General features: G+C 49.8%; 1 protein-coding gene across 4 annotated transcripts in view; it reads right to left on the bottom strand.

Moving 5' to 3' along the window:
* The window catches only part of Trappc9 (trafficking protein particle complex subunit 9), a 496,909-nt gene that overhangs the window by 178,892 nt on the left and 302,037 nt on the right, over positions 1 to 15,980 (bottom strand). For all 4 annotated transcript variants that reach the window (XM_078016653.1, XM_078016651.1, XM_078016650.1 and 1 more), the window contains one exon: positions 9,321 to 9,431. In XM_078016653.1, the coding sequence (XP_077872779.1) occupies positions 9,321 to 9,431 (111 nt within the window). The remainder of the gene's footprint in view (positions 1 to 9,320; positions 9,432 to 15,980) is intronic.

Genomic DNA, 15,980 nt, shown 5'->3' with positions numbered 1-15,980 from the left:
TTGAATTTTATATATATAATGATTCTGGTAGTAGGGTCATTTTGACAATATTAATTCTGACTTTCCATCTTCTAAGGTCTTCTTTGACTTCTTTCTTCAGGGCTCTATAGTTTTCATAAGGGAAGTCTTACACCTTCTTCATTATATTAATTCCCAAGTTTTATTTGGTTTTATTTTATTTTGAGGTTATTGTAAATGGTATAGTTTTCCTCATTGCTTTCTCAGCAGATTCACTATTGGAATACAGCAAAGTGACTGATTTATGTATTTTGTTAACTCAGTGTATCAGTTCTAGAAGTCATACCTGAGTCTTCTAAATATAAGATCTAAATATAAGATCATGCCATCAGCAAGCAAGATAATTTGACTTTTTGTTTAAAGAACACTGAATTGTATACTTTATTTAGTTATTTTATGTGGTGCTAACAAGTGAACCCAGTGCCTCATACCTGCTAGGCAAGTGCTCTACCACTGAGCTACAACCCCAGCCTCTGACTTTTTTTCTTCCTATTTTTATCTATTTAATTCCCTTCTCTTGTGTTATTGCTCTTAGTGTCTGCTTATCATGGAAGGTTTTTGTTTCATCTTCTATTCTGAAGGCAAATACTGCTGGTACAGTAACCTTGGTTACTATAAACTTTCTCTCAGGGCTTGATATATAGTATTCCAGGCTCTCCTGGCTTTTAGGGCCTAGGCTGAAAAAAAGTTGAAAACCACTTTGGTTTATCTCTAAATGTGACCTGCTGCTTTCCTCTTGTGGCTTTGAAAATTCTATCCTATTCTGTATACTAGGCATTTGTTTTCACTATAACGTTTTGGAGGGGATCTCATTTGATCTTGCCTATTGGAGTTCATTATGTACGTTTTTTCCCCTCTTTTTTTCTTTTCTTTATCCATCTTGGATTTGGATTTCCATTTCATTTCTAAGATTTAGGAAGTTTTCTATTAAAAAGATTGTGCATTCATTTTATTTGTATTTTGGAGCTTTCGTCTACCTCAATGATTAATTTTTGTCTCTTGATGGTATCCCAGGTTTCTTGAATATTATGGTCATGTTCTCTTAACATATTTCCTTTATTGTCAACTTTATTTTCAAGATTATACTTCAAGGCCTGAAAATCTATCTTCAGAGTGGTCTGTTGGTTTCATTGAATTTTTAATTTAATTTACTGAGCCTTTCATTTCCAGGACTTCTGTTTCTTCTTCAGAATTTCTATGTCTTTAAGTTACTGTATTTTCTAATTTTACTCCTTATGTCTTCTTTTAGCTCACTGAACATTTTAACCATGAATTTTCTAAATTCTTTCTCTGATATCTCCTCTACTCTGGTCTCTGTGCAGTCAGTTATTGAAGTGTTATGAGCTGCTTGGGGTGGTCTGTGCCCATGCCTTTTCATACTGCTTGTATGTCTACCCATCTATTGGGATGGTCATCTCCATAGAAAGGAAACCCACACCCTCGATTGCACACCCTTCACCCAGGCCCTGGCCTGCTCTGATCATGCATGGTGCACAGGCATGGTGGTAGGTGTGTGGCAAGGATTAATTTTACTATTTAGAACACTTGTCAGACATGAACTGTTATTCCTATTTTATGCAAAAGCCCTTGGGACCTCAACAGGCTAGGTGACGCACCCCAGACACTGAAGAAGCTCATGTAGAGCCAGGCTGGGAAGGACTCCTGGGCTTCAAGCCTGCTCACGGGCCTCCGCCATGGCAGTGAACAGCTGAGGGTCTACAGACAGGGTGAGCCACACATCAACAGGGGCCCTCCTGTCTGCCCCACACTAAGGGAACACTCAGACATCGTCCCATAAGGGAAGTCACCAATAATAACAGAGAGAAATACCCAGAAGGAAAAGCTCCCAGCTAGGATTTTTAAGGAACCAAAAGCATCAAGGCATATGCAAACCCAATCAAGCCGTCATATTTTTCTGTACTCACAAAAAGCAAAGAACTTCTCCTGTCATCTGAGTTATCAAACCACTGCATCTTCCAAGTTACTGAATCTCAATTTCAGCTGCTTCTCAGGCTGAACTCTGGCATTTCTGCTCTCTGCCTATTGATCATTGGGAGGCTTCCCTTGCCTCAAGAGCCATCTGGGTTTCTATTAGAAACACTTCACAAGCTGCTCTGGACAGGGCACTAGAACCCCCAGCTCTACCAGCCCTTGCAGGGTGGGCTAAGCAAACCTGAGCCTCAACCAATGGTGCAAGAACACATAGGTGCCTTTTCTGAAGCCAAGTCTCTGAAGGAATCTCCTATTTTCCTTTCAGATTGAACAACTAGGTACACAGAAAAAAAATTTTTAATTATCTGTAACTCAGAAAGACTGCAGAAGGGAACACCAGGCTGAGAGGTGGAGAAGTGCTAAAGTATTATAGGTAACATTAAATGACAACTAGTGTCATGGTTTGCATATGAAATGCCTCCTAAACAACTAGCTCATGTGTTAATGCATTTGGAGCAGAAGAATTGGCTAGAAGAATGTAATGTAGTCAGTGGATAATTCATTTAATAGATTAATCCATCTGATGGACTAATAATTTGAATGGACTGAGGAAGTGGTGACCCTAGGCAGGTGTGCAATGGCGGAGGCGGAAGGTCACTGGGGGTCTGCGCTTAGGCCTTGTATTTTGGCCCTAGCTCTGTTGCTTCCTGGTGGCTGTGAGCAGAGCCGTGCTCCTTGACACCTTTCTCCACGACGTTCTGCCTCACCCTGAACCCAGAGCAATAGTCAGCTGGCTACAAACTGAACCTCTGAAGCCATGGGCCAAAATAAATTTCCTCTTCTAAGTTGTTCTTCTCGAGTATTTTGGTCGCAGCCACACAAATATAACTGACACCATTAGTGATAAAACTAGTCTCCCTCCACAGATTAGGTCTCACTTTGATGATCCACAGTGTTCCTTGGAGTGTCTGAAGGAACCACATGAGAAACAGCGTTACAGACAGCTGGGGGAAGAGCCAGGTATGTGCGTTCTGTGCTGTTCTGTGCTTGGACGGGCAGGAATAGGAATGTGCAGCTTGGCACAGTCCCTGGGAGACAGAGCTACACAGAAAGCACAGCCTTGACAACCTCAAGAAATCTCAGGGCCCCCGAGCTGTGGGCTGTCCCCTCCTGGGTCGTCCTGCACCAAAGCTGCTCTGTGGTCCATCTGGGTACAATGACAAAGTAGACACCAGGGTGAGTCCATCCAGATCCTCCAGGCCCCAAACCCTTCCATGTGCCGACACATCAGTGCCAGGTTTCCTGCAAAAGAACGCAGTCTTCCGCAGCACAGGAGGACAAAACACACACAGTCTCTTGAAGCATGCAATGAGACGACATCTATCACCATAAATTAAAAATAGATTTATGGATTAGTGAGGGTTATTGTGAAATTTAATTTTAATGGTTTGATAATTAAGCAAACAACAATTATCATATCTTAATTCTGGTCTGTTTGGGCCCAGTGTCATTCTGACTCAGAAAAGCCTTCCACCGTCTCGGGTGCCTTTCTGAAGCTAGGTGAGAAGGAATGCCCAGCTCTGGGGACACAGCCCAGCCACAGAAGACGACTCTCATGAAGAGCTGTGCAGCTGGTGCCCTGCAGCCACAGTCCAGCTCCAGCCAGCTGTGTGGCCACGGCAGCCTTGACTCCTCTCTCACAGGGAAACAGGCTCACAGTCCATGCCTCAAAGATCAGCGGTGAGGGTGAAGAAGCCGAGCAAGAGACCTCAACAGCACAGGCCTGGGCAGGAGAGGAAGGCTCCCACAGCCGCAGGCCTGGCAGGACGTTTCTATCCACGTCACGACTGACGGTGGGGAGCCCAGAAAACGTACTCACCACAGAACAAGCAGCACTAACCCTCTCATCAAAAGTGAAGCTCACCCACTGTCCTGAGTCACAGACAGACGCTGAGCAGGTCCCCGAGACTCACAGCTGCGAGACGTGCTCCTACTCCCAAGGGCCCACAGAGAAGAGTTGGAATGTGGAGAAGCACCTTCTACACCTCGGCTGAAATGCTGCGCTTCAAATCAGAAAGATTTCTCTAGAAAATGCAGTGGTGAGGGGGTGTTCCTAATATGCCAAACCCAAACCCTCAGTCTCTGGACAGCTCTTCCACCACTCCCTGCACACGCACTCTACCCCACGGTGACGGAATTAGGAGGGGGAGCCACTGGGAGGTGACTGGGTCCTGAGTGTGGCCCCATGAACAAGATTAGTGCTCTCAGGAACCAAGAAAGGCCCCTCCCTCAGCCTCACCTGAGGAGAGTGATAAGCCTCTCTGCACAGCAGGAGGTGGGTGAGGGCCAGGCAGAGTCAGCGGGGCCTCCATGCTGCCTCCAGGGTGTGAGGAACAAGCTTCTCACAAGCAGTGGTTGGATCTCAGGAGCCCCAGGGGCGAGACAAAAACCTGGTACTAAAAGTGGGGGTTGCTGCCACAAAGACGTACACCGTGGAGCAGCCGTGGGCTGGGGACCATGCAGACCCCGGGAGGGCTGCGAGTGCACCTGAGAACAGGCCCACACTGCCACGAACACCTGTCAAAGGCGACTCTGCCAAGGGTCGTGAGGTCGTGGTGTGGACAGACGACTCTTGTGAAGAGCTGTGCAGCTGGTGTCCTGCAGGTGTCCGGAAAGAGCAGGGAGGGCTGGAGAGCCTGCCAGTCGAAGAGGACATCTAGCTGACGCCCCCAGGACCTGGCTGGTGATGGCCACTCTGAGGAGACCTCAGACGGTGGTGCAGATGATGCTGCAGCACAGAAGCAGAAAGGCACCTGGCCATGGCACGGCAAGACCACAGCTGGCGTGTGCTCACCTGCCAGTGCTCCCTGGGAGGCTGAGCCTGTGAGCAGCCAGCTGGAAACTCGGCAGAGGAGAACACCCGCACAGGGTTGGAGGTGCGGCTTGGTCTCTCTGGACCTCTTAGAGCAAGATGAGAGAATGATACAAAGACAGATTGTAACCAAAAGAAAAGCAGAACATAAAAAACTCTGTCACTCAGCCTATCCACAGTGAGAAGAAGGACACAGAGGATGTGACCAGGTGACTCAGGTGGGTCACTCAGTCACCTCAACAGAAGCCCAGGACTCCCTGTCCCAAATGACGAATGACCCAAGGGCACTTCAGAAGTCATCGAGGATGGCCCTCACCTCACAGGCCCAAAGTGCAGGAGCCTGGCGCAGATCAGAAAGCCACACTGGGGCGGGGACCGTGGAGCCACCAGTGTGACAAGAGGGCTCCTGCTCAGAAGAACACAGGCACTTGAGGGGCTGGATCTCTGCCTTGTGGAGCTGCAGGGTGCTGGGTCTGGAAGGAGGCCCCCACCTTCATAGGTCTGAGATGGAGGCCCATTCTGGTGGATCTGGAAGGCGAGCATCAAGCCAAGAAAGGCTATTCTCCAGCCTTGGCTGCTCAGCTGGGATCTGGACTTGCTTGGGATGAGGATCTTTTTCTTACTCTTCCCTGTAGGAATGGGAACATTTATCCCATGCCTATCCCACCACTGTATTTCAGAAGCCCGGAACCAGACCCTTAGCTGGAGAGCATCTGCCTTGTGATCAATGGAACCCTGAGTCTTGCCCACATTGATGCAGACAGGTAGTGAGGCTTGGGACTAAAGACTTTTGAGTTGATGTCAGAAAGATCTGAGCTACGGGAGTGCAATAAATTGATTTGGCAAAAAAAGAAGATATGGCCTTGGGAGAGCCGGGCATGGAATACCATGGCCTGAATGTCTGCGTCCCCAAATTCACATGCTGAACTCCTAATCCATGATGTGATGCTGGGGGGGAGCCGTGAGAGGGGCTTAGGACGAGTGCTTTTGAGAAAGAGGCCCTGAAAACTCCCTCACCCCTTCTACTGTTGACACTGTAGAGAAAACACAGCAGACTCAGAAGCAGCCCTCGCCAGACAAAGAACCTGCCACAGCCTCCATGGCAGACCCTCACCTCCAGAGACATACCCTGTGGCCCACAGCCCTTGTCCGTGGCACGTTGTTTGCTGTGGCAGCCTGAGGGGCCTAGGATGTCCTGCAGGTGAGCAGACTCCTGCCGGGGAGCCACAAGGCCCTGTCCCAAGCGCTGGGTGAGGAACGCACATCTGCTTTTGCACAGCAGATCCAAGCCCTGAAGGGCAGGGAAGCCCCCCCCCCAAGCCTCCCTGCATTGCAGGAGGCCTGGCCCCAGCAAGTGTGCAGCTGATGAGTTGAAAGATGGACGAGTTCCCTGAAAGCCAAAGATTCGATTGCTTCCCCTCTGCTTTGGAAATCATCTGACTATCCCCCAGGGCCCACTGTGTCCCAGACTTCAACCCAGAGCAGAGCTACAAGGAAGTGCTGTGGAACCTCTGGGAGGCGAAGAAGGGGAGGGCTTAGCACAGTGGGGACTCACCCTGGAAGGCAGACTTGGTGGCCTCTTTAGAGTTCCCACAGAGAACCCCACTCATTCTCTCTCTCTGCTCCTTGTTTAAGACATGATCACTTCTTGCTCCCAATGTGCACTCCCACCACTGTCACCTGCCAGGTAGTATGAATATGCTTTTTCTCTTTATAAGTTAGTTACCTCCAGTGTTTTGTTGTAGCAATGAAAAGCTAACACTTCCCCTCACCCTTTCTTCTGCTGGCGGAAGGTGGGATTTTCAATGTTGAGCACAACTCAGCAAAGGCCACACAGAGGTCCCCGATGGAGAAGGGGAGTGCCAGGAGAGACTGGGACCAGGCCTGGGAAGAGAGGGGCCCAACCCTGCGTGAGTGGAGCTGACTGATGCCTAGGTGTGTAAGGTGCATCCCACTGCGGCAGCTGCTACCACTGCCTCACCACCTCCCCGCAAACTGGCCCTGAGAACCAAAGGACACGAACCCTCTGTGCAGACTGAGCATGCATCTGGCCACAGAAGAGAACTGATTTCCTGGGCCTAGGCCTTGGGGTATCTCCAGCAGGGGCTCACAACAGAGTCCTTGGGGGTTAGTGGGCACCCCCAGTAGTGGGGACCCTGAGGACAGTGCCCAAGATGACATTCCAGGCAGACCTAATGTCAACCTCTCATCTGCCCACCACTCCTCACACCACAGGGACAGCAAGGAGCAGGGGGCACCCGCCTGGGCTAGACCCTGCAGTGCCCACACTGTGCTGCCCTGGCTGAGGCGGGTCCTCATCCACTGACCTTGGTGCCCCTGCAGCCTGACGCAGGGCTCACCCCATAGAAATATTTACTGAATGAATATTTTATGAATGACTAAAACAACATGTGAATTGCGAGCTTTTGGAAATGAGAAGTTCAGCAAAACGCTTAATAAAGTAGCAGCCTGAAGCACAAAACCAAATCGTAATTATTTGCGACTGGGGTTGCTAATATTATTCAGCCTTCCTCACTGCCAAGAATGAGTAAGCTACACCACAGCACACGCTTGGCAACGCATACTTCTTAAAGTGTTTTATATTGGTGTCATAAGAAGACCAGATTTATGTTCTCTGGGATCTTGAGCTACAGCAAGACCTCTAGACAAAGAGGACAGGGGCAAAGGGTTCCCCTCACAGCTAAGGAGCAGGGCAGCAGCTGGCACCACTGCCTCAGAAGGCTCTGTCCTCCTCCTGGGAGCCTCCGGCACATTTGCCAGCAGAGCACAGGAGCCCGAGCGGGCACACACTGCACAGAAAGTCCTGCTGGGGGTAGGGAGAGCCAGGGGACACTGGGAGTGTGCTGGGAGGCGCTCTGCTCCTCTCAAAGGAGGCTCATAAATGCCCCCAGCCACTGGTCTGCAGCTTCCAATTATCTCCCACAGGGCTGCAGGCCCCTGCTTTACACTCCTGTGTCATTAACAGTCATATTAAATACCAGTATCCTGGAAGCCTCATCGTGAGGGCATCGGCATAGAGACGAGCCAGGTGCCATATTTACACAGTGAAATATTAACAGCAGTCAAATGAAAGAATCGGATTTGTCACTCCAAAGAGTAGTGCTTATTTTGATTTTCAAAAGGACATATATGATAAGGAACCACTTAGGCCATTTAAAAAAAAAACACTCAAAATTCGACTTGGCTCTGGATATGTATATATACAATGAGAGTGGCAGAGCATGAGGCCGACTCACATCACCTCCTCGGCAGAGCTGCCCCTGGGGAAAGGAAGATGGCACCATGTGGATAGGAAGGGGTTCAGCTGTTTTTCTTTTGCTTATTTTTCCAATATTTTCTTATTTAAATTATGCCCCATATAAAGCTGAAGGATCTCACAGTGAACGCCTTGCACACCCACTGGGCCAGACCTGCTTCCATGTGTATCTGTCCCTCCACTCTCCTCTCCAACCGGCATCAAATAAATGAGTTCTGCACTTCAAATACCATTGCAGAAATGCACCAGCCCAGCCCCTTCAGCGTGTGGATCAGCAAACACTGAGGCACAGTGTCTGTTGACAGTCTTTCTTTGATGTGAACTGCATACAGGGAAACACACAGATGTCAGGGGAGCAAATGCTGAGAGACGCCAACCCTACGGAGCCACGCACCAGACCATCACCCAGGAAACCACCTTCTGCCCTTTAGGTCAGAGCCATCCCAGCCTCTGGAGGCTGCGCACGCCCAGCCTTTCCCGCCGCAGACTGGCCCTGATGGCTCCAGGCTCCTTTACTACTCTGGATGCCCCTGAGGCTCACCCTCAATGAGCAGAGGAATAACTCCTCTGTTTGTGTTGGGGTACTATCCCATTCTTTGGAAAATGTCACCAATTACTTTTCTTTCTGTAAGGGCACCAGCAGTCTTTCTAGTTTTTGGTTTAGAAACACTCTCGTAATGCTCTTTTGGTGACCATATGTTTGATTTTTCTTGAGTAACTAACTAGGGCTAGAGAATCTGGGCAAGGGTCAGGGTTGGTTTTATAAGAGCTACAGCCAGTTCTTCCAGCAGCTGCACTTCTTACAGCCTTCCAGTTGCTTCACGTCCTCGCCAACACCATTCGAACTGTGCTGAGGACTCGCGGTGGATCTGACTGTGCTCTAGATTTGCATTTACCTGCTGACTAATAATGTTAACATGCCAGGTATTTTTGCAAACATTTTCTTTCCTTAAAGTAAGACAGAAGGGGGTGGGGAGGGAGAAATCTAGAGTAAATATAGCAAACGCTTTTACTTATATTTCTTATTTTTCTGTATGTTTGAAATATTTTGCAATTAAAACCTAAAAATATTATCCCTTCTCTAGGAGCACAGCCCTAACCCCCAGCCTGGGCCCAGAGACACAGCTTCTTGGTGTGGAGAGCCCGCTGCTACTGCCACACTGCCACTTCAGGGCCATCCCTGGGCCCAGCCATGCTCCTGGCAGCAGGTAGAACACTCACCGCTGGCACTCGCCGGCATGCAGGGTGAGCTCCTCATTGTTCCTGGCACCGATGGTCAGCTCGTGCTCCGTGGAGTTGAAGACGTCCAAAAGCAAGTGGCACTGCCGGGTACTGTGTTTAAAGACAAGAGAGAGTTCAGAATTTTCCAGAGCCCATGAGGAGTGACCACCTCTCCTCCTCTCTGAGTAGGTACCACGAGGTGCAGACGTGCAGAAGTGTGATTTACCAAAGGCCCCTGGGTAGAGAGGATCATCCAGCCCTGTTCTGCATGGCTGAGCTCAACTCATTCTAAAGTGAGTCTGGGTCTCAGGTCCTCCTTCGTCCTGGGGACATGTATGGCAACTCAGTCATGCCTTGGAAGACGACTGGACGCACAGGAGGACTGGAGCAGCCCACACCAAAGGAAGATCCCCTGAGCTCATGGCACACAGCGCCACTCAACAAAGGTTGTGTAAAGAGAGGAGCCCTTCAGCCCCCAGGCACCACGCCAGGTGCTGCACCCTGGAGCACGTAGAACTGGACACCAGGAGTCTCTCCCCCAGGGGTAAGGGTTCCACCTTACCCTTCGCAGCTGTGGCAGCATCATAGGCTCACATGCCACCTGTCTGAAAGCTCTACTCACTGCACTGGCTCCTCAGAGCAGAAAGCAGTCTACGTGGCAAAGCTCTAGCCAGGAGACATGGCTGCTGGGACCTGCTCTGAAAGAGAGCTTGTGTCCTTCAGCCTCCCTCACCCCTATGCCTCCTCCCCAGAAGTAAGCTAGACACCTCAAAGCTCAGCAGCCCTTCAGGGACAAGGACAAAACCACAGCCTGCAGCAAGCGAGTGGGGTCAAAAGGGCCCGTGCGACTCTTCAGCGACGTGAGCGAGCTATTTTTTAAAAGCCAACAATGCTTTTTGTGTGTGTTGGTCACTATTTGTGAGGTCCCCATCACAGCTGAATACTTGCCTAAAACTAACACAGTTCTCCAAATACCAAGCATCATGGCGAGCACATGACAGGTAATCGATACGTGTTCGCTGGTCCAAGTAGCACAGCTGTACCCAGGACTGGAGCTGACAGAGAAGAGGGCACAGGGCAGAGCTCATCCATCTTAGAGGAGGAGAGTGAACTGTCTTTATGGAGGGAGGGAAAGACATGGAGACAGACCTGTTGTCTGGGTCATTCTAGTTTACTGTGGCCACGGGGCGTCTGAATTCTCATAGGTCTCCCCCAGGTGGGAAGCGAGGCCCTGCTGCTTTCTGGGAAAGCCAAGCCCAAGGAAAGGGGAGGAGGACAGACCCTGCATGTGCCCAGGCATCCCAACTCACCTAGGAGGCAGCTACTGCCCCTGTGCTCCCTCCCCTGAGGAAGGGAGGCCCAGGAGAGGACAGAGCAGGGGGATGGTGCCCAAGGCTCCACCTTCACGACTGCCAAGGACCTGGCTTCCTGGACCGCACCTGTCCTTGCTCCCTGTAGAGAGGGAAACCCAAGTGCACAGGGGCGCACCAGCACGTCCAGGGCCCCACACACCCACACACGCAGGCACGGTCCTGGCTGTGCGTGTGTGACCTCTCAAGAGGAAAGCAGAGGAACAACATCTTGTTTCTGGCACAGACAACAACACCGAACCAAGGTGGCAACACACACCTTCAGGTGACAGGCTCACACTGGGTGATCCAGGGTCAGGTTTGGCACTTAGAAAATACTCATGCACTCCGAGGGGTGCCTACGACGGGCTCTCCCTCTGCTCGCGGGAAAGTGAGCTCCATGAAGCAGGGTCTGTTCTGCCTTCGTCAGAACTTCATGAAACCCTTACACAGCAACATCTTTCCCCAGAGACGGGAACTTGCAAAACGTTTACCAGAGGAGGAAACCAAGGCGATGTCTAAAACTGCCAAGTATCATGGCTAGCACATGACAGGTAATCGATGTGTGTTCGCTGATCTAAATAGCATGGCTGTTTAAAGCCTGGAATAAAAGGCACAGGTACCCGTTGCCTGCCGCCCCCCAGGGCAGCACTGCGGGACGCGCAGGAGCGGGTGGCCTCAGTGCACAGCACAGTTCTCCTGGGCTGTGCCTCTGACTCACTGTCTGCGTGTGGGGGCGTCTGGACCTCCTATTCCCTCTAATTGCTGACATGATGATGCAGGGGTGGGTCTTTGTTTTCTATCTATTACTCATAAGTTAATTCCCTTTCCCAGACTGCAGCAGCATTTGTCCCCACAGTAATATCACCGACTCTGGGGATCTTTCCCTAGCACTTTGGAAGATTTTCTCCCAGGCTTATGCTCCACTTGAGCTCAGAGTACTTTAAGTCTTGTTTGTTTATGTTTTTGTTTTTCTGGACCCATCTTTCTAAAGAATAGGGAAGTCCAAGGAAGCTTCCTGGAAGAACTGAGATCAAAGCAAGCTCCGAAGGACAAAATATGTTGAGTATATAGCAAGAATACAGAGAAGGGAGCAAAGACCCAGCTGCAGGGAACAGCACAGCATTTGGGAGTCTGAGGTGCAGCTGGGCAAGGGGGCTCAGGCTGCCACCCAGAACACACTCTGGCAGGGGAGCAGTCTGTGGAACTGCCTGTGCATTACTGTCCCCACCCAGAACTGGAAATGTCATTAACTCCCCTGACCTGTGTTCTAAGCAGGGACATGCAAGTGAATAGGGACCTGGGACCTCAGCTTCAAATGAAGTCTACAGGGAGGGAGGGTAAAAGAATTCTAGTCTTTGTTTGTTAAATTAGAAAAAAAATGGTTTAAAAAGATCGCAGAATAAAGAGTTAAGGCACAAAATCAATAACATTACTATACATTAACTAAAAATAATCACAAGGTAAATTTTTTTAAGAAAATGAATTTGCAATAGCAATGTAGTCCATAATACACATACAAATAATAAAAGTGAAACAGTGTATGCAAGGCACATATGGAGGGTACCTGATGCTTCACAGAATGACAGTAAAGAAGACAGATAACACAGAGATGGTATTACACTCAGTGCTGGGAAAATACTTCTAAAACAGTCGCTATTTTCCAATTTTACATAGATCCAATGCAACTTAATAAAGATGACCCAACAAAGGCTTGTTCTTGGCAAAACCTGATGTGCTTTTCCAAGTGTTCTACCAAAGGGCTGAGAACATGAAAACTGGGACAAGAAAGGCCTTCAAAGGGATTCGGCCTACAAGGTATTGGTGAGGACCACAGGGCTGCAGGTGAAGGCAGACTTCCTGGGGCAGTGGCAGGTACCCACGTGGCCAAGGAAAAAGAGCCCGGAGGAGCCGTGTGCACATCAGGGGCTGAAGGGGTGATAACCATGAGCATTCAACAGTACCCAGGACAAGAGGTCACAAGGGGCAGAAATGACCCGCCAGCTCCCACCACAGGCAAACGGATCCCAAGCAGACCGAAGTTCTACCTAAATATGAGACTTGGCATTATAATCTTAGATGAACAGAGAAAGATTCCTCAAATGACTTACAAGATATACAAGACATAAAAGACTAAAATGTTTGTTGAGTTAAAATGAAGAACTTTGGTATAAAAGAAAACATTAAAAACCAAAGAAAAACCACGCCACTTTGGCAAAGATGTTTGCACTACCTTAAACTAACAAGGATTAGAATCCTGGATTTATAGAAAATTCCTATAAATCAATAACAAACGGCAGAAGAAAATGAAGCACAGGGCAGAAATTCACCTTGAAACTGGAGGAAATCCACTGGTCAATAAACAGTGATGGCTCAATCCAGCTGGTGGCCAGAGAAGCAGAGATGAGCCTCAGACACTGTCTCCCACTTGCCCCAGCGGAACAGCAAGACCTGCCCCTGCACAAGCCCTGGTGAGATCTGCATCAGCAGAAGATGTGGAATCTTGTTCACAGCCAGGAGGATCATAATCAGTATGCCTCCTTCAGCGAGGACTGTGAGCACCCAGGGCTGTTGCCCATGAGACCCCCCGCCTGACGTTTTACTTCTGGCATGTGCTTCTTGGGGCGACTCAGAAGACAGCAGGGCACTTCCAGAAACATCTGCCACAGTGTCATTTGCAAAAGCAGGGGACTGCTTCTGAGGAAGTGCTCGTCGGCAGGAAGAAGGGTGGCCTGGGACAGCCACAGGGCTGCAACCTGACACAGTGAAAACAAATCCCGAGCAGCTGCCCACCAGGAATGAAGCTGTGTCAGTAAGCCTGGCAGGGCTGTTGAGAACACACTGTGGACGTGCATGCCAAATGCTGACATATTTTAAAATATTCAACATTGTTCATAAAGATCAAATTCGGGATAAAAGCCATTCCCGCTGAGTGAAAAAAAAGTGGCTCAGGACAGGGTACAGGGCATCCGTGGTGCACGTAAAACAGCAGCAAAGACTCAGCAAAGTGTCGACATGGCTTTTAACTGTTGTCCTGTGAGCTTTCTTTGTTTCTTATAACAAAAATGCTTTATAGAAAGTGTCCCATAAGTCACTTAGACTGCTGTCCAGCTTGGGTTTTGCAGAGAGTGGAGCCTGAGAAAAGCCAGGGCTCCGAGGAGAGGGGCCAGGGGAAGGTCGTGCAAGCAGAGAGGGGGAGGTGGGACAACAGCACACTGTGTCGCCCTGTGCGTGATGGAGCTGGCCCTGGAGGTGATCTCACAGGTCCCCGGAGGCAGAGTGGAGACAGCAGAAGATGTGGAATTCTTGGGAACTGTGCACCTGAGTCACAGAAGACGGAACAATTTATCCACTGACTCCTGACTGCACTGGTCAAGGTCTTCCTTGGGGATCAGCTCTCATACTTCATGCATGCTGTGCAGAGAAGATGCCCATGGTCATCCAGTTCTGTAGCATTTAGAACATTCCAGAAAGCAAGAGTCCCTTGGCACTGTGGAGGCAAGGTACTCTCAGGTAGCACTTGCAAAAATCTGGTTGCTGTGGCAACAGGGAGTGCAAAAGGAGGCTGTGGCATGCAGCGGGCAAAGACCCATCTGATTCCAGTAGGTGTGAAACCTAAGTGCACCTCTGAGAGCAGGAATTTAAGGATGATTTCACATCCAATACCCACCAACGGCCTTCCTGAAGAAGTGACATTTGAGATTTAGGTGACAAGAAAGCAATCCTGTGACGGTCTTAGAGGAGAGCTTTCCAGAGAGCATGGCAATGAGTGCAGAAATCTTAAGGTACAGCGTGATCACGGAACAGGACAGTGAAGAGGAGAGTGGCATGAGATCAATGACAGAGGAAAGGCCGTAGGACAATACTGGTTTCGTTCTAGCATGAGGGGAAGCTATTTTGAGAGTTCTAAGCAGATGAGTGGCATGAATTGGTTGATGTGAAAAAAAAGGATGATTTCCAATCCTGAAAAAGAAGAGCAAGCACAGCCACCCTGACTCTCCTTCTGCAGGCAACTGACTCCTGTCTGCAGACCACAGCCAGATGGACAGCGCTGGACTCTCAAACAGAGAACTACAGAGGACGAATAAGAGCAGAGACCAGGAGCAAGTTCTGAACTGGGAGAATTTCACTCCCCCGCCCAGGGGCCCTGGCCTGAGCCAAATGCAGCTGGGGGCTGAGGGGCACGTGTGGGGCGGTAGAGCCACAGAAGCCCCCCTTCCTGTAAACATCATCTACAATAGCCTCAAAAAATAAAATAAAATACTTGGGAATCAACTTAAGGAAAGAGGTGAGGGGCCTACAATGAAGTGAGGGGACACTGCGTGAGGTACAGCGGGAATGGAATTCCTGGCTTTCCCCTCTGCTCCTCCAGCCCAGCCCTTGGCAGCACCATGAGATGGATACAGCACCAGTGGCCAGCAGGCCTCGCCTGAGGTGTGCCACTCCCTGACTCAGAAGCTGAGTTGGTTCCCAAGCCATGCCACCTGGTCCCCTCACTTTGCTCTTCCTCTGAGTCTCTGACCAAGTGTCCTGCATGAGACACACAGAAGGGGAAACCCGGAGCCCGGCTCCAGAGCAGCCCATAGAGAAGGAGGCCCTGGGAGAGCTGGGCAGAAACGGCTCAGAGAACAGCCTGCCAAGGCGAGGCACGGACAGCTCACCAAGGAGCACAGCGCAGGGTGCCAGAACAACGGCTAAGCTCCAGGGAGAACGCAGGTGGCCCACAGGAGGGCTGGTCAGAGGGCACCACGGTACCATGCAGCTGGACCTACGCCACAGCCCACACCAGGCCTCTGCACTGTGCCAAGAAGCAAATCCCTGATGCGCCCCCCCCCAAAAAAGAAAACCTTCTCAGGATTCAAACAAGACCCCAAAGGCTCACAGCATTAGGTTGAAATATTCAGAATATCACCAAAAATACCAGCTTCCAAGGAAGAAGAAAATCAACAGGCAGAATCTCAAGATGACTCTGTCACAGAGAGACGCTACCCACAGTCCAACAAGTAAAAGTGGACACCCCTGGAACAAGCGGAAGGCGAGAGCTCAGCAGAGAAAGAAAGGTGCACAGAGAACAACCAAAGAGAAACTGTGGAAAAGGAAGAACTGGACTGAAAAATTCATCAGATGGTGAACAAGGGGCATGGCCACCTGATCTGACTGCAGCACCCACGTGGCAGATGCTCACGCTCCTCAAGGGCCTGCACCTGTTTACCAGGTCCTAGGCCAAGGCAGGTGCTCTGGCCACTAAAAAGAAGAGAGACCACAGGAAGAAGGCTTTGGAACCAGAAAGGAAATAAATTAGAACATTTGA

Source organism: Ictidomys tridecemlineatus, chromosome 7 (assembly GCF_052094955.1).
Source record: "Ictidomys tridecemlineatus isolate mIctTri1 chromosome 7, mIctTri1.hap1, whole genome shotgun sequence".
Lineage (NCBI taxonomy): Eukaryota > Metazoa > Chordata > Mammalia > Rodentia > Sciuridae > Ictidomys > Ictidomys tridecemlineatus.
The sequence above is the reverse complement of the archived record's forward strand: the minus strand, read 5'-3'. Positions and strand labels throughout refer to the sequence as shown.